This window comes from Balearica regulorum, chromosome 4 (genome assembly GCF_011004875.1).
Source record: "Balearica regulorum gibbericeps isolate bBalReg1 chromosome 4, bBalReg1.pri, whole genome shotgun sequence".
Taxonomy (NCBI): Eukaryota; Metazoa; Chordata; class Aves; order Gruiformes; family Gruidae; genus Balearica; species Balearica regulorum.
Genome location: NC_046187.1, coordinates 69,414,122 through 69,439,706, shown reverse-complemented (window position 1 = coordinate 69,439,706; position 25,585 = coordinate 69,414,122). Strand labels below are relative to the sequence as shown.

Here is a 25,585-nt window from a genome sequence, read left to right as displayed (position 1 = left end):
TTAGGTCCTGATAATTTTAAAAATCCTTTCCTAAATAATGCTGTGTGTTCTAGAAACAGCTAGTAAATCCCTTTCCAGAAGGCCAAATGGATACAACCCAGAAGAAAGAGAATATTCACTGGTTTTGTGAAGTGTTTCGGCATTTCCTGGAAAAAAATTCTGAACTATCATCCTCAGGCACACAGAAATGCTTACTGCTGAGCTAGTCAGGATATATGCTTCAAGAAGCATTACGGTTGTTTTGGAACCTTAATTTCTTTTTTTTTTGTTTAATAAATTTAGACTTTTCAACAGCAACTTCAGGATTTCATCTTTCTGATTTGTTAAGATGGCTTTTATACAACTTGCTTCATTCTTGTGCTGTCCTTTATCTTTACATTAACAGTGTTCATCCTAGCACTTTGTTACTCTATCCTTACAGAGCTTTTTGACAAACGTTTTTCACTTCTTTTTAAAAAAAGCCAAAAGAATATTGGGCACTTTCTTTACACATCTCTTGTTCATGTCACTACTAGTTATATGAAGACGCATAAGTTAAATCGCTTAACAAGCCATCTAATGCTTACCAGCTGATTCCCTGGTACGCCAGCGTAGTGGCCAGAGTGTATTACCTAATACTGGCACACATCAAAGAAGCAGAGAACAGCAGAAATAAATCAGTGATTAAAACAAATTCTAAACAATTTAGGTAATCTTACACCCTACCTAAGAAGAAAAGAAACCTTGTCTCTGTGCTACAGGCTCCACGAGTCCTTTTGTCACAGTTCTCACGCATCACTATTGCCAAGTGCAAGACAGATTACACAACAGTGCCTCGGACTAACTGGCACACAGGTATCGTCACCTTTGGAGACTACAGTAGTTGGCCAGAGTAACCCATCAATATAGATATGCTCAGACATGGAATCATAACCAATTGATTAATTTGGCCTGATTAGGAGTTTATTTCTTCAAATAAAGTGTATGCGCAGAACTGTAGTATCTGCATGGAAAGTTTGACAGTTCTGCACTTACAGCAAGAAAGATGGCAAATGCAAAGAAACTGTCAATAGAATCTTATTTTAGACATATCTTAAATTTGTGCTGAAAGCAAGGTACATTCAAGAATAAAAGATTACCATTTCAAATTTTTAACGCTGTTCACTGGAGCCACACTTGTTCCTGTAAGGGCTCCTATATGATAATACAGATTATCAGAAAGGTCATATTTCCCTTTCACAATTCAAAGCAAGTGAGGCCAATGCCTCAAATAATGGCATGCCCGCACCTGACTACATCTCAAAGAAATTACTCTTATGATGTTTCACCAGTTACGTTTCAGTTTTAGCTCCAAGCAGTAACCTCAGAACAGCAGGATGGAAGGCACTGTTTGCTTTTGTCAAATGTATTAGAGAAATGCTCTTTCAAAATTCATTATGGAATATATCAACCAAGCATATTCTTACTTGAACATGATGTACACTGTTTCATGTGGCAGTTAGCAGATTTTGAGAGCCTGGTTAGTTCAGAAGTGGACCGCACTGCCTGAAGCCCATTAGGACATGCCTTGAGAAATCAGCAGCGTTAGACACTAGCAATGTCTGAGTACGTCCTGTGGAACAGCTTACATGAAGTGGTCACCACAGGCAGAGAGGGAAATTGGGAGATCTGGTTTCATCCGTGCAGAAAGTAAGATACGTATGAAGTAGTCTCCTTTACTCGTTCTTAGCATGTCCTCATACAGTTCAGCAGAAGAAAGACACAGTAGTAGCTTTAACTGAAACTCTAGCACCATCTTGGGGTGGAATTTCCATGTAATATTACAAGTGTTCGGTGAATGAACTATATTACACAGGAACTGCAGTAACATAGCTGAAAACCTGTTTGCTCTATTGAGCAGTGAAATCTTTAGCAGAAAACTAGTCATTGAAAGGTAATTAAGCTTGGATTTATGACCAATGGACAGGCAACATGAGTAACTGCAATATTATTAGTAGGAAACATACCTACTGAAGAGTCTTACACGTATCAGTCTCAACAAATAACCTCTAATTCCAGCCTTGCTCAGACAGTATCCACCTTGCAAAAATACAACACAGGTGAAATTTCTAAACTCTTAATTTTTTTCTTACTAAACTTCTGAGTCTCACAAATACTGCTTTCTGTCTTGTTACTGACAAGTTTCATTATTCAAATCCAAAATAATTTACAAACTTTCAGAATTAGGGGGAAAAAAAGGCATCTCAGAAACTACACATGAACAAACTGACCATCTTCATTTTAGGTGTACCAGACCAGAATTAAAAAAACAACAATAAAACCACTACAAAAAAAACCCCCAGTCATTTAATGCTGACAGAAACAGCTGGTTTTACTTAAAATTTGAGGCAGTAATTTCAGGATAAAATTTCTTATTTTCCTCAAAGGAGTTTTACATAAATACTCCCCAGTCCTAAACAGTTGGGGTTTTTTACCCAACATTTCATTAGAATGGGTACCCTTACTTTGCTAGTTAATTGCAAACCAACATTTTCAAATTTCGTCTACAATTCAGCAGGATAAGAATTAAGATGAAGTCTCTATTCAAGGTCAATATTAACAAGCTTTTTAAAATTTGAACAATTCTTCAGCACGTCTTTGAACTGCTATTTATACGCCATTTGAGTGTTTTGGAAAAAATAAACTTTAGAACTGCAGTAAGAATGGCAATTGATTACTGCATTAAAGTACTTGTCTTAAAAGTTCTCACCATCGTTCTGTCTTCTTTTTCTGGCAAGTTGCAACGTACTTAGACTGTCTCTGCTTCTGACTGCATCAAGAGCATCCGCAACCAAAGATTAATACAAATATAAACAACTTGAGACACCAAAATGCTTGGCACACAAAATCCACTGTCCTCGGAACATACACACATTAATAATTTGCATTCATACATATACCAGATAGTATCTGTCAAAATCAGGGCTCCTATCACAAAAGCGCTTAGCCCACAACATGCTTTGCCACTACAAGACACAGTGATGCAGAGCAGTCAAAAGATTGCAGCTTCCCTGACTTGCCATGCTCCGTAACTTAGGAAATGTTTTAGAAGTAAACACTGAACTGTAGGCTTTTTGAAATCAAATGTTTGTTTTCTGCACCATAAAACTGTAACTACAGTATTGGGTTTCTCTCTCAGACTAGTGTTTTACAGCATTACTCTTTTTAATGAGACGAAACCCAGAATTCAAACAAAACTAAGCTACCAAAGTAGCTCCAAAGTACTCCCTGAGAATGAATACCATGTAAATGAAAATCCACAAGAGACAAGATTTCAAAATATTTATTTCAACCATTAAATGAAAGACTGACAAAACAGTGTTTACTGTTATCAAGTCAATTTTCATCTAATCTATTTGATGACTTCCTCTCCCCATCAAGCATCTTTTTGAAGTGATCACCCAATTTTAGGGCCTTTGATTACTGGTAGGGGGAAAGAGGCACACTGACTGCAATTTCTCAACACATTACTGGTTTAATTAATTAAATATATGCATCAAAATTATGGTACCTGGATCTCTGTCATTTCCTATAAGAGTTAGAAAAGTTATTAACTCTCAATGCACTTTTCTCCTCTGCACATTTATCCCCCGAAGTAGATCGGGCTGCAGAATCTTAAAATCTTCATTTAATTATTTCTATATTTGGGGGTTTTCTTATTGTTTGTGTGTGTACACACACACACACACGTGTGTACGTATACTCTCTCTACAGACACACACAGGGTAAGCATTCTAACCATGTCACTAATCATCAATTTTGGCTACATTTAACTAAGTATTTTTATCTTTTTGTAGAGATGAAATCACGAAAATTGCATGGAGCAGCTTGAATGCCTCAGCAGAAATAGTATTGTAACATTATGTTTGGCAGTCCAAAACCTACTGATTATTCCCATCAGATTAGCACACAAACGTAAAGTACAGAAACCAGCCAACATAGGAAATGTGTTTGAAAAGCAGAAAGAAAAGATACCTCACAAGTTACTTTAAATATCCCTAGCATCAAAGCAGGATGATCTTTCCCCCAACTCCAGGATAAAAAAATAAAATTTAAAAAAAAAAAAAATAATCTATATTTCTCTTATGCAATACACGAGTTAAAGCTGTTCTGTAGGTAAAGAACTTTTTTTTTTTCAAGTTTAAAGGTTCCACTCTGTGTTTGAAAATATATTAAAAAATTATGACCTACAACTTTGTTAAAGACAACAAATGTGCAAATGTAATTGCCTGAGCATGCAACAGAAGTCAAAATAGCCCTAAAATAACAGATCAGATTATAGTAGATTATAGATTAATGTTGAGCAATAAAAATCTGACCAGGTGGCAGGAGTAAAAGGAGGAAGCTACTTCTTACTTGTTGGATGAAATTACTTGTTCAACCTTTCAGATCACACATCTTTTTATTCTTTCAAAACTCTAGTTGAAGGGTTTCTTCCCTTCTTCTGTTTTTGATTATATGAACTTTCAAATGGAAGCAGACCAGGGATTATTAATAAATTTACCTCCTTCCTTTTTCTTCTCAGCTGGATTTCTCTGTATGATATAAATTTAGCTCTAAGTGATGCTCCTTGATTTTCAGCTATGTGAAGGTGCATCAAGAGAGTCATTTCTAAAGCTAAAAATCGATCACCAGTATTCCTGTGGTCTACGTATGAGACTACTACTTTTTGTTGTTCATAAAATTAGTATACAAAGATAGTCATATCCTCAAGAAAGACATTACTTCCTGCAATTATTTCTTCATATTTGTTTCATATTTAAATTAACTTTTATGGTAATCAGAGTGCTGACCTCAATATTCTGTAACTATGAGAGCAGAGCAAATTACCAACAAATTTATATTTTGCATCACTTTATTAGGATAATAAGTAATGGGAAAATGGGAGTTCAGAAAACTCTCAATTAGTCAATTAGCACTTTAGTAACTAAACAAATGCTCAAGTAGCTTCACAGTAAGCCAGTATATGATGGCAACGCTGCTGAAGGTGGTGGTGGGAATAACCACACAAATCAACTTGACTTCCTGCATTATTCTTGGCCACATAACTTCCCCACTCTTGCTGGCACAAGTCTCTCTGCTACAAATCTGACCAGGAAATCTCTCTGGGTTAACTCTTCCTCCACCCCAACCAGGTTAAGTCTCAGGAAACTGATTCACTTTCCCAATCCAGCTCTCCACACAACCACACAAATGCTTGCATAAGCACAACCTGTGACTAGGAAGCTGTATGGAGCAATAACATGACCAGGCTGCATAGGCGGGGTAGAGTTTCTTCCTACAGTAGTGACAGATCAGAGTATTTGTAGTTCTGTAAACTAAAATATAGACTTTCTCATTTCTGCTGTCTGAAAAATCTCATTGGAGAGCTTTCATTGACCTGTACTACAGATTATTTTTTCTTTAATTTAAATGTTTCCTTCGATGGTCTCTCCCTTTCTCCACTTTTCCATTGAGCTACATGGTATCTGCTACCTCTAGTATCTTGCTTCAACCTGTTGCCTTCACCTCTCCTCACCTTCTCCAGGCAGTGCACTTCAACGCCACTTCCACCTGATGTAATCAGGAAAGTGAACATTTACTACTTGTGTTGGTTTTGCGTGGCAAGGTTTTGGTAGCGGGGGGGCTACAGGGGTGGCTGCTGTGAGAAGCTGCTAGAAGCTTCCCCTGTGTCTGACAGAGCCAATGCCAGCCGGCTCCAAGACGGACCCGCTGCTGGCCAAGGCCAAGCCAATCAGCGCCTCTGTGATAACATATTTAAGACAAAAACAGTTAGAGAGAGCTTTTTGCAGCCAGAGAGAGGAGTGAGAAGATGTAAGAACATCTGCAGACACCAAGGTCAGTGCAGAAGGAGGGGGAGGAGGTGCTCCAGGCGCCGGAGCAGAGATCCCCCTGCAGCCCGTGGTGAAGACCATGGTGAAGCAGGCTGTCCCCCTGCAGCCCATGGAGGGAGGATGAGGGGGTGTAGCGATTCCACCTGCAGCCCGTGGAGGACCCCACGCCGGAGCAGGTGGAGGCACCTGAAGGAGGCTGTGACCCCGTGGGAAGCCCGCGCTGGAGCAAGCTCCTGGCAGGACCTGTGGATCCGTGGAGAGAGGAGCCCACGCCAGAGCAGGTTTGCTGGCAGGACTTGTGACCCTGTGGGGGACCCACGCTGGAGCAGTTTGCTCCCGAAGGTCTGCACCCCGTGGAGGAGACTCACGTTGGAGAAGGCCGTGAAGGACTGTCTCCCATGAGAGGGACCCCACGCTGGAGCGGGGGAACGATGAGTCCTCCCCCTGAGGATGAAGAAGCGGCAGAAACACCGCGTGATGAACTGACCGTAACCCCCACTCCCCGTCCCCCTGTGCCGCTGGGGGGGGTGGAGGTTGAAGCCGGGAGTGAAGTTGAGCCCGGGAAGATGGGAGGGGTGGGGGGAGGTGTTTTTAAGATTTGGTTTTATTTCTCATTCCTCTACTCTGTTTTGCTTAGTAATAAATAAGATGAATTCCCTCTCTAAGTTCGGTCTGTTTTGCTCGTGATGATAATTAGAGAATGATCTCTCCCTGTCCTTATCTCGACCCGTAAGTTTTTTTTTCATTGTACCTTTTCTCCCCTGTCTAATGAAAGAGGGGAGTGATAGAGCGGCTCTGGTGGGCACCTGGCCCTCAGCCAGGGTCAACCCACCACACTACTATACATTGCATTTTATTTAGCAATTCTGGATTACACATACAGCATGCACAAAGCAAGATGGCTTTCTGCCCAAATATTCCATTACTTGCTGCTCACACACAACACAAAGTAAATTTAGAATTTTAAGAAATATCTTTATGCAAAGCTTTGTGGTAATTTCAACACAAACTGGTGCATTGCAACTGTCCCTGACAAGAATAGGTAAGGGCTTACAGAAAGGAAAGCATGACACTATATAGTACAGAATTTTTTGTGAAATCCTGCTGCCATGCACAGATTTCATAATTTCCTACAGAAAAATAAAGACCTCTCAGAGAGCTCTTGGGGAACTTGCATTTTAAGAAGCCACAAATTAAAAGATAAGCATCACAAGCACAACACAAAGAAAGGCATAAAGTCTTAAGAATCTATTAAATAGTCCAAACTTACTTCATCAGAAGCAGAGCGAAGACACTGGACAGCAGCCTGTTTTTTCATTTCCTCTAGTGTTAGATCGGAACACTTTTTCTTACTCTTTCCCCATTTCTTGTAAGCTCCCTTTTCCCAGCCCAGGAAGATGTCATTCTCCTAAAATCAAAATAAATAAATTACATTATTTAAAATACATTAATATCTCAGTACTATAGCAGAACAGGACTACAGATAACATACAGTCCAAAACAAAACCCACCTCATCCTATCTACTAAAAACTACTTTTTGCCAAATTAAAGAATAGTTTGATTTCAGAAAACTTGCACTTACTATTCAGAAAAGCTCATCTATTTTTCACACGATATGGAGGCTACTCACACTTCACTTCCCATTGCAAGGCATATCCACAAAGATCATTTTATGGCCAACTTATGGTTGAATGTCTTACTGTAATTTACACAAAATATGTTAGAGAGTTTCACTGATCTCTGAAATAATAAGGATGAAAAAGCAAGCAGTTCAGAGTTAGGATCAAACTTAAGAGAAAGCTAAACAAACCAAAAGAAGAAATGCAATGGTAGATCCCAAAGCCTTCAACCCAGTCTCACAATGATCATTATGAATTAGAGATAGCAGTGCTTATCTTAAAATGAACCTCAACTAATTTTAGAAGAAAATTAAGCACTGGGTAGGGGGATTCCCATACATGTAAGAACATTTAATTAGGAACAACAAAATCAAATAAAAATGCTATTGTATATGTAATCATCTGAAGATATGTAGCATCAGTTTTATATCACTTTTCAACATTTACAAAATTTTTTCAGACTTGCTTATTCTTTGCTGCGCTTTCACATATATACACACATGATTTCCCATGATAATCTCAAAGAAATATTTTGGCTACCAGGGAAATCATCTTCAACATCTTTTACTGTAAGCTGGTCTAAATCATCATCTTCAGAAAGATCCACAAACACTTGATGCTTTTCAACATACCTGTTTCAATGTTTTCAACAGGTCTGTTACTGCTCCTAATGAAATCCAGGCTAAGGCCTACCCTCTTTTAAAACAACTCCCAATTCCCTGTGGCTTCAAAATGAAGTAGAAACAAGTCGTCAGTGAAACTAGCTTTGTCTGTGCAATCAAACAATAAGATGGGGAAAAAAAAGAAGGTGGAGAGGGACCAATCACCTTCAGAAGCAGCCACGGAAATGGCTATCGTTCATGATTTTACATGGCCAAGTCCTTCAGGAAGGAGTAGAGCAATTTGTTGAATTTATTTCTTAAAGTCTTATTAGATCACCAAAACTGGAGAAATGGATTTAGTTCTGAAAGAACAAAAAGCTACGAGTCACTCTGTTTTCCTTTATACTTGTGCAAGATGCCAGCGATTCATTTAAAATAAGAAATTTGAACAGGCTACTGTTTGATATTAGACAGACTAACAGGTTCTTACAAAATAGTAGAATTTTTCCGAAAATAGTTTCAATAGATTACGCACATCAATGCTCCATTATTATTTTTTTTTTAAACAAATTGGTAATTCTTTTCCAAAGTTGTAATTCACATATTTCATCATACACAATGAGGAGGCTGTAGAGCACTCACTTTTCCCAATATTCACATGAAAGTATACAAACTGATGAGACCCACCTACCCCCACCAGCCTCCAAAGCCTGTCCTGCTCATCCACACATGGGCACAATTACAAACGAAAAAATACATACCCACTTGCAATACTTTACTCAAAATTAAAATCCAGGCACACCAGCAAATGTGCACTGGTTTAACTTCATTTATTCAGCTTTTAGGTGGAAAGTTGATTAAAGCAACATCTACACTAGGAAAACATTAATATATAGCATTTTGGTAAAGTACTCTGTTTTATCTATGCCAACAAAGCTTTGCTTTGTACTGGTACATGAAAGCTAACCTCTGCAAGAGTAGCTTTGCTAACCATGTACACTAGCGGTCTGCTAGCAGAGGTAACAAGAACGTTCATGCTTACAGAAATGTATAAAGCATTGCATTCAGGACTCTACACACATAACTTGAAAGCTATTTGACGCTTATCTACAAACTTTGACACTTTTCAGTTTTGAAGAATTTTGAAGTCTCCAGTGGTCAGCAGCCCATTAGTACGTTTACTCCTTGGACTGGAAAATATTCAGTCCGTGACAAACAGGAAAAAAAGCAGTTCAACAAAACATTCTGTATGCATGAAGGCAAGTAAATGAGTTACTTCACATGGAAAGAGGCAATAAGGACTTCTGTTCTCTTCAGCTGCTAGATGCCTTCATTTACCTTTGCTTCCTAACAGCACTAGAAATCACATGATAATACTTGTTTTAATGCAAGAGCTCTACCGTAACTTTGAATTTTCACAGTTCTGTTCAGTGGTCACTTAACGTTTCCTAAAAGCAATGTCACCCCAAACTTACAGATTTAAAAAGTGTGCATACACACAGAAGAAAAACTGAAATTTGGCTTGCAGAGTTCTAATTTTTAAAACACTACCATTACTTAAATTTTACAGGATAACCACCCAATATTAAATAAATATTGACAGGGAGCCAAGGCCATCAGGATATTGCAAAAATTCAAGGTTGAATATTTAAACTGCTATTTAAACATCTATTCTTCAGAGTCCTACTGTACCTACCTAGTATGTTACTAAACACTTTCATATTAGAGATTTTTAATTGTAAAGATACTGAAAGTACAGTTTCATGATGAGAATAATTTAAGAACCATAAATGTGGCTAAAGAAATGTTGGTGAAGTACCTGTATTCTTTACGCTAATGTTGCCTCAAGAAGTCCAGTATTTGGAGTGCTCAATTCAATCCTGAATTAATATACAGGTACAAATTTTGGAAAGAGATTTCTGAATTGTTTCTCCTGCTCAACTACACAAAGCAGCAATTCCACTGCTTCTCTGCACACTACCAACAAATTGGAGAAGCAAAAGAAAAGCAAGTTTAGTCCTGATTCTTCTTACTTTCATTCGTTATAAAGATAATAGAGAAATATCTACTATCAGTAACACAACAAACATTGACACCTTGTAACAAGACTGAAAGAAAATTGTTTTGAAGCTCATAGTCTACATAAACAGAAAATCAATGTTAAAACATACTTTAACAATCTTGCAGGAAGTACCCATATTTCATAAAAGCTGGAGTCAAGTTCACTGATGCGGAAACACTACATGACTCAAGGTCCCAGCTGCTATTCAGGTAAGTAAACAGGCTTAAATTTTGCCTTATCAGCAGAATACACAGGAAAGTAATCAGATTTAATAACCTGATCAACAAACTCCCCAAATGGGGAAACTAAATCAGCAGAAAAACATGTTGGGTTTTTTGGGTTTGTTTTTTTGGTTTGTTTTTTTGTTGGTTTTTTTTTTTTTTAAATAAAATTTTCTGAAAGTAAGTTCAGGGAAACTGTTACCTAAGACTCTCCCTACGTAAATGCACTACAGGTTGAATTAGATACACACTAAAATGATGAACAAACATGAAGTATAACAAGTTTCCAGATAATGTATTGAACAGCCATAATTATCTATGTGGTTGACATTTCTATTTCAAATTATATATTATGAGACTTTACAGCAAGAATTTCCATTCTCTTAGAGGGGAGAAGAAAATATTGACTTAAAAAAAATCTGAATCAGAGAATTTTGAAGAACTCCCCTTTTTTGAACATTTTCATTTCGGCACAGACCAGTTGCTATTCAAGCACATTACCAGCCTGGCATTTCTTGCTCTCGTAAAAGTTACTGCTGGCCAGCCAAAAACATGCTGCTTCAACAAGCAAGTTCCAGTAAAAAGTTTATACAAAAAATAAGAAGCACTCAATGTCATAATTTCTCCCTTTAAGAATCCAACTCAAAGAATACCATCAAAATAAGTAACCCAAACAAGATCATCTAATGTGAAAAAGAATTCCCAAAATTGTTAAGGTACACAAGCAGAGTCCTGCAAGATTGACTAATGTATGTGAACAATTTTTCCTGCTTATAATTCTCAGTTAACAGATTAAGAGTTATCTCCAAGAACGGTGAAAAAAAAATCACCCACAGGTTTTTTTTTAAGAGGGGCAAACATTTGCCAAAGACTCAATGGAACAGTTGATTAGTATATTTTAGTATATAGTTTGTTGTTGTATGTCTACTGAATGGCTGGCCAGTTCCCTAGGACATAAAGATTAAGTTTTGTCTGCTTGTTCCAAACTGGGGCAGTACTCTGCAGACTCCTCTACCAAGCTGTAGGAGAAACCTTTCTTACAGAACTTTTTTTAAAGACATTCAAATGCGATTAAAAGAGATCACCAAATTACTAGACAGGCTAAAACGAAAAACAGAATGAATGCTCATATCGACAGAGTGAATGGTGAATGCACATGCTGTCATTCCTTAGAAAGAAACTCAAAACCAGGAAAAGACAGATCACTCAAAGCATCTGCTATACTGAGGTCATGTATAGTACAAGACACCACAAACTCCAAAATATTTTGATAAAACTACAGAGTTTGCAGATCTTTACTCTGCTTATGAAATAGTCTCAACTCAAGCCAGCAGCATTCTCCAAAGACATGCACATTCTCTCTCTCCACAAACACACCCAAAATAATTCCCAAATATTAACACACAGTCCAGAAAATTTCCTTGCGACAGTTTATCATCAGTATATCTTATGTCAGTGACAGCTATCAAGGTTTGTAGTGAATGAACTGAAAACAAAGACTATATAATCTGACATAATGAAAACCCAGGTAGTCCAGCAGTCCTGGTCTCTTCTACCAACAACAGTTTTTACAGCATTGATGTTTAATTAGATCCAATGTTCGCACAGACAGGTATGAACCATCATGCACTGCAATAAAGCTTTTCCAAAAACTTACTCAAAGAACTCCAAAAATCATCTCTTGAGACTTTGGATAGGCAGATAATGGAAGAAAATAGTCATAAATTATATCCAAAATGGAACACGTCCTCACTACCTCTAGCAGGATCTCATAATGGAGAATTTGGGGAAAACTGCAACAGATTACATGTGCATTCCACCTTCAAGAAGCAGACTGTATAAATACCTTCAGTGATCTTCCTTGAAAAATACTTCCCTTAAACTGAGATTCAGGAAAAACCTCTCATAGATTGCTTAGAGCCACAGGGATATATACCTTTTCATAATTGCTTTTGCGAAAATTTTAAGAGACATTGCATCTCATTATAATTAATGAGAAAGGTCTAATGGGCCAGGATCAGCTCAGACATTCCTCACAGGCTGCCTCAGACCGAGACAAAGATAATGAGATAATACATATGCAAGACAATTGAGAAGAAATCACAAGAACAGTGGCAGAAGCTCAGCTTATAGTCTCCAAAAAAATGGAACAAGAGGTTCAGCAGACAAACAGCAGGTAAGAGAGCAGCACAAGTCTTCTCCAAGTCAAGAGCCATGCTACCACAGAATGGAGAAGACTGGAAAACACTCTTTAAATGTTAGATAATCACTCCAAATCCAGGTAGTACCAGAGAAAGAATTAATCTTAGACTTTCTGTGAAAAGCCAGAGAACCATCTAGCCACTGGAAGCACCTCTTTCCCAGTTGCTGTAACGGGAACATTACAATCCTATACACTTGGACTTTAACAGAACAGCTGATAATATGTCAGACCACATCACGCATTGCTATGACTTCAAGGTCCTCCAGGTGTTTAGGACTATGATTCATTTACAGGCAGGGAAGAACTTTACCTATCAAAACCAACCAACCTGAGTATAAAATCCTGCAATCTGAATTTCTGTCAATTACAAACTCTTGCTTTTAAATCCTACCAACCTGAAAGGGCAGTCTATGTGTTGTTCGCTAATTAGAAGTTACTCTAGGCTGAAACCAAGCAGAAGAAATTTGATCACACCCACTCCCAAGAGCGAGAGAACATGCAAATGCTGCATCTGTTGAAATCCTATGTTTATTGAGCAGGCTGCTTTTAGAGTTTTCCCATTAAAGTAAAAGCAGAAAAGAAGAAAATTTAGCAAGGATATAGCTACAGCTAGAAAGACATGATTTTACTTGTATGCCTTACCTACATGGCAGAAAGCCAAGTACTCAATAGAAACTGCCACTACACAGTCCAGATATCTGAAAGGGACACGTTATGACAAGAAGTTATTTCACAGCATTTATGGTTGCCCTCTTGGACTTAGGAATAAAGATGTGTGGCAAGCATCACAGACCACTGTAATCAGCTGATTTCAGAGAATATAGGTAGTGAACACCTATGCTTGGAGACATATGGTGATATAATTTTAATATAAAAAAGAAAGCTATTGTCACACAGTGGTCTACTGCACAAAGCACACCAAGGAGGTATCTCAGGCCCAAAATCCCAACCTGTACAATTACCCAGCACAGAGATGGCTGCAAATAGATCCTGACTCTTAGGAGGACTAACCAGCTTGGCACTTGAGCTCATATCTTTGCTTTGCATTATCTATGTCTTTGTGAGAGTACGTTGGTAGTCCTAACTTCACAATAAAAAAGTGATTGTTATTCTTTTTTGCATGACTGAGAGATACACCATAACGAAGCATTAGATGCTATTCAGAAAGTCACAAAAAGGTAATATAGTACTGTTTTAAAAGATAGCTTTGATTACACAGAGCAGAAGGTAATGATAACATTTTAACTATATTACACATTTGGAGTATTAGATACTTCACATCTAACAGTCACCAAGACAGAAATACAGAACAGTTATCTCATAATTAACAAATCAAATGCCAACTAAAAATTAATATTTTTTAAAAAAAGAAAAGAAAAAAAGAGTAAGTCCCACAGAGACACTGCAGCAATACAAACCTGAGTTGCATTGGTCAGAACTGTTATGTGAGCTTTGGCTGGAAGCTCTTGTGCTGACAGCACTCACAAAGGAACCCAACTGAAACAACTTCAGCACCTGCAAAACGACTATAGGTGCAGCTGCTCTTCACAATCTGAACTACACACACGTACTTTCACAGGACCAAGCCCATTGTGCTGGGGGAATCACAAGTCTGCTCTGAGACTGAAGAGGCTCAACGCTGGTGCACACACAGCTGTTCAGAGAGGATATCCAGGATATCCTTTTATCCTTACGGTAAAGCCACTGCAGTCTTCTTCCGCTGCCCAACTGAAGAGGAATCCACATTCTCCCAATTTTTCCCACCAAGTTAACATTGTATACAAAAGATTTCTTTTCCAAAGTGTAAATATGACAGCGTGAGTTATGTAGTCCTCAGCTAGTCACTCCTGAAGGGGTGGACAGGGTGGGAGGGAGCAGAGCTAAGTTTTCCTCTAAGAATTTTTTAACTTAGTTGTCTCAGCTTTTACAAAAGTTAAACCATTTTTCTGTTAGTAAATAAGTTTTATGGGCACATTAACTTGAGGCTATAGCGCTGTTTCCTAAATAGGATAAATCTACTCTTTCTTCAGTTTACATGTTTATAAATGAGAAAAAGAGGGGTTTTATTCCCAACCCTGCAAACATGTACACATTTGAATACTCGAAGGACTTCAAATTAATCATGTAAAAAACTAGAAGCAGAAGTATTGGTCTGATGGTTCCCTTTCCTACCTATTATTTTCTTCATACACAAATTTCCACAACTTGAATTTTACATACCTAGTTTGGGTAATGATTAAAAAAATAAGGTTGGAAAATTTTAAAAATGGTTCCTACAGGAATGTTGCAGTAACACAAATACACACTAAACTAAAAGACACTAAAGTGTCTGGCATTCAAGAAATTTACTTCTACATGTTGCTGGTGAACTTTGAAACTTAATGACACTTGCATGCAGCAGTCACACAGCATTACCCTACTATAACTGAATTACACTCTGCATATTTTAGTTAAATAAAATTGGGTTTGAATGATCCACAGTTACTTCTTAGGTATGATAAAAGAGCAGTTGCAATTATACTAGAACCTGCATTGTCATCTTTTGTTAAATAAGCATAGCAGCCAGATTAACATTTAATACAGGTTTAGTGTAGTACAGAGGACCAAATCCTCATTTCTCCTATCTTTAGGTTATGGATGAGATTTTCACTTCAAAACAAAACCACAACAGAACACATCCTCTCCCCCCTAAAACATACATGTGAAAAACTAAATATCCATTATTAGAATATAAATCTAGACATCAGGTCCCTCTACTGGGTTCACATGGGATGGCAGGGAGAACAAACCTTCCAGTGGATCTTGGAACCTAGCAGGTGCATCATGAGTGCTGCCAGCAAAAAGCATCCCGTGTCACCAGCACACACTACCCAAATGCAGAAAAGTTGGCAACGATAACCCCATCCCAGTTCAGAGGGACAGGCCAAATGCATTTACAGAGATAAAACCTCAGAGTAAAGACCTGAAATTTACCATATGTAGGCTGAGGTCTCTTTTCCACCACTCTGTTATTATAATATAAACAAGAAAACTACATTTTGGACTTTAAATATGTATGTGCTAATGATGAAAAAGCAAGAATAAAAACTATCATCAGAGTGTCAGCAGAAGTGTAGCTATCATTCTGAAGACTTTTTCTGTTCCTCCATGTAAAAGATTACCTGAATGGAACTATTTCAAATAAATCTACAAATAATTAGGCTTCCCAAATAAAACCCTTTCCCTTATAAATTGAAAAAAATCAAAAGGAAAAATCTCATGCTAGTCACAGAAGAGCACAGACTGCAGTACAACATCTACATAATTCTGAGAGTTAGGAAAATATTTTTTCAAAATTTATTTTAGGATTTTTACTTTTGAGGGTGAGAAAAAAAGGTCAATTTCCAAAAACAACCTAAAATAAGTAGAACAAAAGCAACAGAACACACTTGATATGGAAAGTATGCATAACAAATGCATTTAGACCTTCATGTTGCATGACCAAAGGTTTACAAACAAAGCTTTTATCTCACAGATTGTCTAGCTGTTGGGTGGTATTTTTGTTGTGGGTTGTTTTTTCTGGTTTTTTTTTTTTTTTTATTAAAGGCTCCATCCCTTCAAAAGGGAGAACAGTCTGCAAACAAAAAAAATATGAACTTGTTATATTCAGAAACAGCTATGCTTACAATAGTATATAAAAGATACAACACAGAACACTGATTTTAAATACTGTGCAAATAAAGATCAATGAAATAAAGTTTCACACAAAATATATTTTAAGGCAATACCTTCCTATCGCAAACTGGTTTGAGAGTACGTGCATCTACAAATATACTTTTAATTAGCATTTAAATAACAACTAGAAATCTTAAAGCACCTAGTTGGTTTAACATTAGGAAATGAGGAGCAAGGCATTCTGATTAAAAATCAATCCAGTCTGAAGTCAAAAGGCTGTCTCATAATGTTCAGATCTCCCCCAACAGCGATTCTGTCGGTCCCCAAAAGTTAACCATTTGTCAGTAATTTCATGGGGTTTTCTCCTTAATTTCTCCTTTATTCCAAAGATAAGAAAAATCACTAATAAAATGCAAATGATGAAAGCATACATACTTAAGAGAAACATTCTGCACTTCCATTACCGTCACAGTGTCTCTAAATCCATACCAACTTCAGGAGGGTTTCCTTAACAGACCAGAAGCATCTAAAAGGTCATCTACCTCAGAAAAAACCCCCAATGGTTTCCAAAAATTTGTGACAGAGACTATTGATAGGCCTCAAATTTAAAAACAAACAAACAAAACCCCAAAAAACCCCAAAACCCCCAAAAAACCCACCACCAAACAAAAGAATCAAAAAGCCTCCTAACAGATCAAAATAATTAATATAATATAACATGGTTCAACAGATTCCTTTAGTACTTTCGACCGTGTAGACACCTAATTTATCTGTAAATCAATTTGAGAATCATGCTCTCTAAAAAGTTTGTAAGCAAGAAACATCTTTTTTTCGGGGGGAGGGAAAAAAAAAAAAAAAAAAGGCAAATCTACCACCGAAGTCCTTATTTGTCTTCTGATATGACAGACCTAAACTAGCCACAAAAAACCTAAACTATTTCTATGAACATCCTGCTATGTCACAGTAATAAAGGAAGATATGCAAACTCAATTCATAGTCTTTGCATTCTCTCCTCCATCAGTCAACACTGGTAAAAAATCCCAAAGAACCTCCTCCCTTCTGCCCTCTTAAACTCTCCCACCACCAATATCACTGTCAAAAAAAAAAAAAAAAAAAAGGGCCAGAGAGGGAAATAAAAAAAAAGAAAAAAGCGTGCACACTAAGAATGCATGACTGCTTAAGAATTTTTATGTTAAGTTTTTAGACTGATTTCCAAAACTAGCAAGTATCGGCTTGAATAAGAATTGTGCTATAAATGCCAATGATAATTAAGTTAACTTCAGTACTTCAGTATTTTTAAAAAAATATTTAAAGTCTGTATATTTAGGAGGTGTTACAGTAATTTCCTTGATAGCTATGTATAACATATGTATAACTACTGCAGCTCTGGAAGATCTTGGTACCACAGTGCAATTTACCATAAATAAGATTCCTTTCTCGAAAGCTCTTTAGTACTTTGAAATACAGCTGGGCAAAACATACCTGCTTATCAATTTTCCAAATATTTTAAACAGATATTTCACTTCAAGCCAATGAGTCAGAATAAAAACTGCAAACATTCCAGTAAATTTGGCAAGGCGTGGACTTAACAGTAATAATAAAAACAAACAAAAAAACCCAACAGACTCCCAAAACCCAGACTCACACACAAAAACCTAAACAAACAAAAACAAAACAAAGAAGAAAAAAACACCACCACACACCAAACACTGAAACAAATTTTATCTTCTATCCACATATCAAACTACCCTCGCCATACAGAGACAGATAATACTGGAGGAAGAGAGGTCAAGTGACCAAAGCCACAGTAGTCTGCAGCAGAAATCAAGACCAGAAACCACATACTATGTATTACTGACAAACCAGAAGGGAACATCCTGCTTATTCTCAAAAATAACCCTGAAGACCTGGTCAATCAAGACTGCCACATTATTTTGAAATACTTATTTTAAACATAAACAGAGGTGATTGATAACACACAACACTGATATCTTAAATAGGTGGGTAGGCCTAGTAAGGTTGGGCATGGTTTTTCACTCATTTTTTATTTTAAATCTTTCTGTACTGACCTGACAGAACCTCAGTGCAGAACTTCAGAGTTCCATTTCCCTGCTACAGTCATGACACCAGAACACTATAAGAAAGCATGGAAGGAGGCTCCCTGAAGCAACTAAAACAGTGCTAATGATGTCATCAATCTCAGCAATTCTCAGTATTTTACTCCTAAATTATTCTCCTTTGTATGTTTAATTGCTGCACCCTTCCCTGATTTCTACTCATAAACAACACTAGTATTTGGTTTTCCCCCTTTGTTGTATCCATCACCAAAACTGGACTGAAACTGCTTATATACAAACGTATGATTTAGAAGACAGACTTTCTGGTTTCTGAATGACTTAACTAAATCAAAATTAATTTTCAAAATGCCAGGTCATACAAATAACCAGTAGGCAATAAGTAAAATAAAATAAATTAATAAAATTAATAAAGAAAAGAAGAAGCACATGTGTTTTAAGAGTTCCTCAATTCTCCATGTAAGACATTTGGATTTGCGGGCTTTAAAGACTAAGCTATTGGAGAAAGGAATTAGGTAGGTTTTCACAACACAAGCATCAATCATTATTACAGAATATCATCTCAAAACTAAATCGATATTAGGTCTCAAAACTTAGGAAACAGTTATTTGAAGTAGAGGGAACAAATACAGTAAAAGTACGTTATAAGCAGGATCAAATTGGCAGAGGTGGAAAAGACACTTCCAGCTTCTTCAAATCTCGATGTCATTCAGAAGACATCCTGTATGTTTGTACTATAGCACCCGCTCAGCAACACAGGTTTTGGCTACCCTGTCAGCATGTGGTATTCTTCCCTCTTTGGCTCATTAGGTTCAGATAATCAACTTGGAAGAAGAACAGACACATTCCTTAAAGCTCTGCTATCAACCCACAAAGCACCCAGTTAAGGTATCGAAATGAGAAATAAACTGAATGAGGTTTTCATAATATAGTACCCTGCAAACCCTGATAAAAATAAAACTAATTTTGGCACTTCAGTCGTTTCAAATTATCACAGTAGTGGCTTCACAGTTATGACTATGCTCTAAAATGGACTGAAAAGAAACAACTCTTCCTTTTTCCCCAAGGCCACAGGGCTATCTATAAAGGTCCTCAAATTCTGGTGTGGTTTCACTTGGTTTCTTTTTTTCTGTCCTTGCCCCACACCCTCCTTTCAAACAGGTTCTGGAACTTTATTCTGTCCCCTTCTAAAATACAGCTATTCCTGTCTGACCAAGACCTAAATAAGTTTGCTGTTAAGGTACACTCTAAAGAGTGCTTACAGTGGGTTGTGGGTTTTTTTAGTGTTATTATTAATCATAAGGTTGTTCCTAGTGACTTCCACTGCTGCCAGATAAACTTTTGAATAAAAATTACTTTTGCATATAAAGTTTTCTGTTTTGCACAATGGAAGCATGAAGGCTTTCATGCACATAATGGTTGCTAAGAGTTCAGAAACTGGCAGCATCTGACATGATTTTTTTCTGCTTCAGCTAAATTTACATCTATTCCACAATACCTTGCCCTGCTCTTGCTAGATTTTTACAAACATAAACTAGAAAACAATGAAATCAGTTGAGTAGTGTGAAATATAACCAAAACAACAGCAACAAAAAAGAATTAACCCACCAAACAAGACGTATCTGCTTTCCTTCCCACTGTAATCACAGCCACCTTATAAGACAAAGCCTATGACCAACAGCATCCTCATCCCTTCCTGAAAACACCAGAACTTCCCTGAGTCCTATATCCAGAAAATTCCACTAATAAAAGTATTTTGATATAGGTTGATGATGCATAGAAATTAAAAGAAAAAGAAAAAGAAAAAAGAGGTGAAATCAGGACTGAAAAGTATGTTCCAGGGACATATAAAATCCATAGCGACAAATGCACATGGAAACACTAAGAGAGTTGTGCCTATCTGATACACGGCTTCACTTTTCTTCCCCTGTCCTTTTTGAACTACAGCCATGTATAGCAACTCACTGTTCCACAACTCTTTTGCATGTCTTTTACCAGGATTCAGCATTAACATTCTTTTAGAAGACATGAATAATGTATGTGCAATAATATATTTTAAATATTTGAGTACTAAAAAAATGTCATCTTTTTTCATTCTTTACTGAAAATAGCACAAGATTAAATCCATGAGGAGAAGCGATGGGGAGTCTACAAACTATTGTGAAGCAAGCCAATTTGACACGCAGTTTACAATAATTACATTAGTTTACTAATGTTCCAGTATTAAATTAACCTTACAATCACGAGTACTGAAGGTCTGCATTTATGATACAGAACATTCCAGTGTTAGTAATTCTGATACCAATTGTAGCAATGTGAAAATTTTGTTTAATATAATTGCTCATACAGCAAACTACCTACATTAATCTCAGTTCACCCACCAAATTTGATCCCCGTGTGGTTTAGACCCCCTTCCACCCACACACTGAAAGACAACTGCCCTCCCATCTGAGCCATACCCATGTATAATACACAAAACATAACTGATACAAAAACTCACTTTCACTGGACAACATCTAAAATATGTAAATACCTGTTCCTGCAGGTCGTAGTCATAGCTATCATGCAGCAGAAGACTGAGGACATACCGAGTATAAATCATGGCATCAATGCCACACTTCTCTAGCTCTTGTCCCAGCCAGGTCTGCACTGGACCCAAAGCATGCAGCAGAGACATTTCAGAAACAGATACAGGGCCTGGATAAGAGCTTGAGGAGCTTTCAGATGGCAAACCATCCACAACAACTGTACAGATAGGGCGCATGAATCTAGGTGGTTGGCATCCTTATAACGTGAAGCATTTTCTGTAGTTGATATTCCGTCGATATCTGGAGGTGATTTTCACTCCAGTAAATAGGAGAGAGGCTTGACTTCTAGGACAATCATTTATATTTCCTGGCAGTTAGCCGTCTAGAGACGAACATCACTCTTCAGGCATGACCAGTGAATAAACTAAATCCTAATAGCAAACACATATGTAGATGTGTTTTTCTACCTTAATTTCACATTGAGGCCAGATGCAAGTCCCCAGCAGGACCTATAAAGAGGAAAAATGATAAGTTGTGATAATATGTATCCATACATGAATAATATTAAACAGTGAAAAAAAAACACCCAATGTAGAAAGCAGTCATTTACATACTGCTTAATCCACATATACAGTATGCCTATTCAGAGTCATTTTGAAGAGTAACAGGAATTATTCCAAGTTTAAGGTGACTTTTAGAAAGGTACTTTTTAATGCAGGAAGAGAGACTCTTTCAAAGACTTCACAACTAATCCGTTGATTGAAATGTATGTCTGTCCTAGCTTTATGGGAAAGTTGAGATTTTATTACTTTCACTGTCAGCTGAAAAAAACCCACTCTGATTAAAAACCCAACACAATCTATGTTAGTTTGCATAAAGACTGTATATTTTGCATCACTAGAAGACAATATAATCTTACTGTTTTGCATCGATTTCTATTTCTGGAATAGAAAAAAAGTATCATGTTTATAAAACACTGAATTTATGAAATTCATTCTCACCAGGAGTTTCATAAATCCTACCACTAAATAGTTGCTATCTTCAGGCCTGGGTTTTGGGTTTGTTTTTTTAGTTTCAATATTTGCCTGCCTCAGGACAGCAAATCATTTTATCATCCAAAAATCTGTCATCATAATCTCTGGAATAAGTTAAAAAATTTGAGCAGAACATAATTTATCAGTGTCAGAATTAACATTTAACCCTCTTTACAGAAAGCATATACCAGTCTCACCTGAGAGCTTAAACTCTAAACCATATCCTAAACAGACAAAGCATTTTAACATTTACGTGACCCACAGTCCCAAATCAATCTCAATAAGTAAGTGCAAGCACCATACATATGTAGGCATTCTGCCCTCTAACCTAGAAGAGGTCAGTCCAAAAAAAGGCATTTTTGGACCGGTCTGCAAATCAACTACATGCCAATCTGGCATTTGTGTAGGCCTTCTCTCTCCTCTCTAGCTTCTCAGGAGGAGAAAACAATGCTCATATCCTAGCAGGAAATATCCCTTCACTGAAAGGAAACAAAGACTAAAGGATCTAAGCAAAATCTACAGGTTTGTTTCAACCCCACCGCAAAACGATCAACACACTCAAAAGACATCACCTAATATAACTATCTAAACTATATACTGTGTGCAGCATTTCATGTGGGCAGCATGTTTTGTGGCCAAATAAAATTGAAAGATGACCTTACAGCTGACACCTATATCCACAAAGCTCCTTCTAAAGTTTCTTTAGAAGCTTTCTTTACATCACCACCCAGGTATAACTGTATATTCCAGATCTTTACTGAGTCAATTGCGACATCATCAAAAAGAAACCCATTATAATCAGTTGCTACAGAGTTGACAAAACTCTACACCTAAGCTAAAGTCACCTTACTTCTCTGACGGCAACGTTCATTTTGAGAAAGTAGGTAATGCAAGAGTATTCAATCTTTGTCAGTAACATGTTTGTATTAGTCAGAATCTCATAAGTAAGCACAAATAACAGTAGGCAGAAACATCCTGCAAAGGGCTGGAGCTTACTGCTTTCATCACATAATTAGAGAACAGAAAGTATGAGAAGAATCTAATATTGTGACCAAGATACTCCAAATCAAATCCACAAGTCCAAACTGTTAAGCAGTCCATATTCTCTTCATTGTTGAAGAACTACATTTCACTCAAACATGTACTCTGTCCTTCTCCTCTTGGCGCTCAACATCACAGCATGTAATGAACACTCTCCCTAAGTCAATGCCACAATCCCAGTCAGACTCCCAAACACCATGTTTCGAAGATCTGGGAAAACTGAAAGTCTTGATTTGTCTTTTTTGAGCCATGGAGCAGATCTACCTGAATGTTCAGGAAATCAACTACTTTTTGACAGATTTGACAGAAAGTTCCACTGGAAAGGGGAATTATGAAAGGGTGGACGGGGAGGAAAATAAGGGAAAAAATTCTCTCAATGAGAAATTTGTTCATTCTAATTCAGCAGGTTTCCCATCTACCCATAATCTTTACTTTTACAAAGTGTGCAGAGAATGGAGAGGGATAATAAACACGCATTCCGAGTAGTCTTTGGTTTGCAAAGATACCATCAAAAACAGTCAAAAGAGGCAGAATGGAGAGGGCTTGATTAAGGTGATCACATTTTTCATTGAAGGTTTTGAGTATCCACCAATATAGCAAAGCAATGGGCTTCTGGAAACTGAGTTACTTCAATCAAAAGCAACTGCATCAGTGGACAACGACAGATATCCCCTACCTAGAATTCTGTAAGGCCTTTGACACAGTCCCACACAACATCCCTGCTGCTAAACTAGAGAGATATCCATCCATTTGATGGATGGACTATTAGATAGATAAGGAATTGACTGGATACCCATGTCCAAAGAGTTACAGTCAATGGCTCAATGTCCAAGTGGAAACCAGTCATGACTGGGGTCCCTCTAAGGTCCACACTGAGACCAATACTATTTGATATTTTCATCAGTGACATAGACAGTGGGACTGAGTTCACCCTCAGCAAGTTTGCAGGTGACACCGAGTGGTGCAATTGATTTACTTGAGGGAAGGGATGCTTGTCCAGAGGGACCTTGACAGGCTTGAGGAATGGGCCCATGTGAACTTAAGTTCAACAAGGCCAAGTGAAAGGTCCTGCACGTGGGTCGGGACAATCCCCAGTATCACTTCAGATTGGGGGATGAATGGATTGAGAGCAGCCCGGCAGAGAAGTACTTGGGTATACCAGTAGATGAAAAATTGAACATGAGCAGAGCTTGCAGCCCAGAAAGCCAATTGTATCCTGTGCTGCATAAAAACAAACATGGCCAGCATGTTGAGGAAGAGATTTTCCCTCCTCTACTCTGCTCTTGTGAGATCCCACCTGGAGTACTGTATCCAGCTCTGGGGTCCCCCAGTACAAGACAGACGTGGACCTGTTAGAGCAGATCCAGAGGAGGGCCTCGAAAGTCATCAGAGGGATGGAATACCTCTCCAATGAAGAAAGGGGTTGTTCAGCCTAGACAAGACAATGCTCCAGGAAGAGTTTGTTGCAGCCTTTCAACACTTAAAGGGGGCTTATAAGAAAGATGGGGACAGACTTTTTATGAGGGTCTGTAGTGACAGGACAAAGGGGAATGCTTTTTAAAACTGAATGACGGTATAGACTTAGATTAGACATTATTTTACATTTCAAAATATATACATGATATAAAAACTGGAAATTTGAATAAAATTCTGAAATAATATTTGAGAGTTTTCATTTTATAACTGTCTCAAGTTTGTTTTACAGAAAGTCTTAAACGTATTTCCATTATGTTTTAGAATTAACAAAATTTCATTCAAACTGAGTATCTTCCCATCCCAGTACTACAGAGAGGCTTTCCATATCAAATTAACATAAATCACTCAAATAATGAACATTTCTGCTAATGGATGTGAAGCTCGATTTTAGAGCTAACATTTTCTGACAAATAAGTTATGCCTTTTTAATTTTTTTCCACACTGTCTGGTTCAAAATAACTTTCTCCATCCTCACAATGACCACAACTAATCTGAACAAGGAGACTACAATACAGCCTAAGTAATTAGTGCAAGGCTAGTTATTTTAACTACCAAGTTGGAAAGAATTCTCAATTTCCAGCTACAAAATATGGAGGGACATGCCTTATAATGAGAATTACCAAATAAAAATTTATATACCTCTATTGACAGTTTGTGAAAAACTACTGATTACTTACAAATCCTGAAGTAAAAATATATAATGCAATTCTTTCAAAGAATTTCTACTTACTCTACTTTCCAATCAAATTTTTTCCTTTTAAGTAACCTTCAGTTTTTGTAATACTAATCAATGACCTTAACAAGGTCACCATTAGATAAGCTGTCAACAGCTTAAAACTATAGACACAAGAGTCAATTTATGAAGTGTCTCGTAAAGGAATGAGAGTACAATATTGTGTAAACACTTGGCTTTTACAACTTAGACTACCTTAGAATAGATACTCTCTCTCAAACTTCTGCTCAGTGTGGTGGTCACTAAACATTCTTTTGAACTAAAACAGACAGCAGAAGACAATAACTGAGTTTTAGTCTCCTGAAATCTAGTTATGGAAAAGCAACAACTTTAACCTATAGCAAGAAACAGGGAGGAGGATCAACGGTACAGAAACTGAAGCTGGAATACTTCACATCCGTTCCCTACAACAGGGTTTTTCTTGCATGGTAAATAATCTTTCTTGAAGACAAATAATATTAGTCTTCACTAATACTAGTGAAAT

The 25,585-nt window shown here is 37.4% G+C and overlaps 1 protein-coding gene across 4 annotated transcripts in view; it reads right to left on the bottom strand.

The window, feature by feature from the left end:
• The window catches only part of KIAA0232 (KIAA0232 ortholog), a 71,080-nt gene that overhangs the window by 30,368 nt on the left and 15,127 nt on the right, over positions 1-25,585 (bottom strand). For 2 of the 4 annotated variants that reach the window (XM_075752544.1, XM_075752543.1), the window contains exons 2-3: positions 20,823-21,326; positions 7,123-7,260 (exon numbers count right to left, since the gene is read on the bottom strand). In XM_075752544.1, the coding sequence (XP_075608659.1) occupies positions 7,123-7,260; positions 20,823-21,053 (369 nt within the window). In that variant the 5' untranslated portion in view covers positions 21,054-21,326. The remainder of the gene's footprint in view (positions 1-7,122; positions 7,261-20,822; positions 21,327-25,585) is intronic. The other 2 variants (XM_075752546.1, XM_075752547.1) reach the window with 2 other exon arrangements.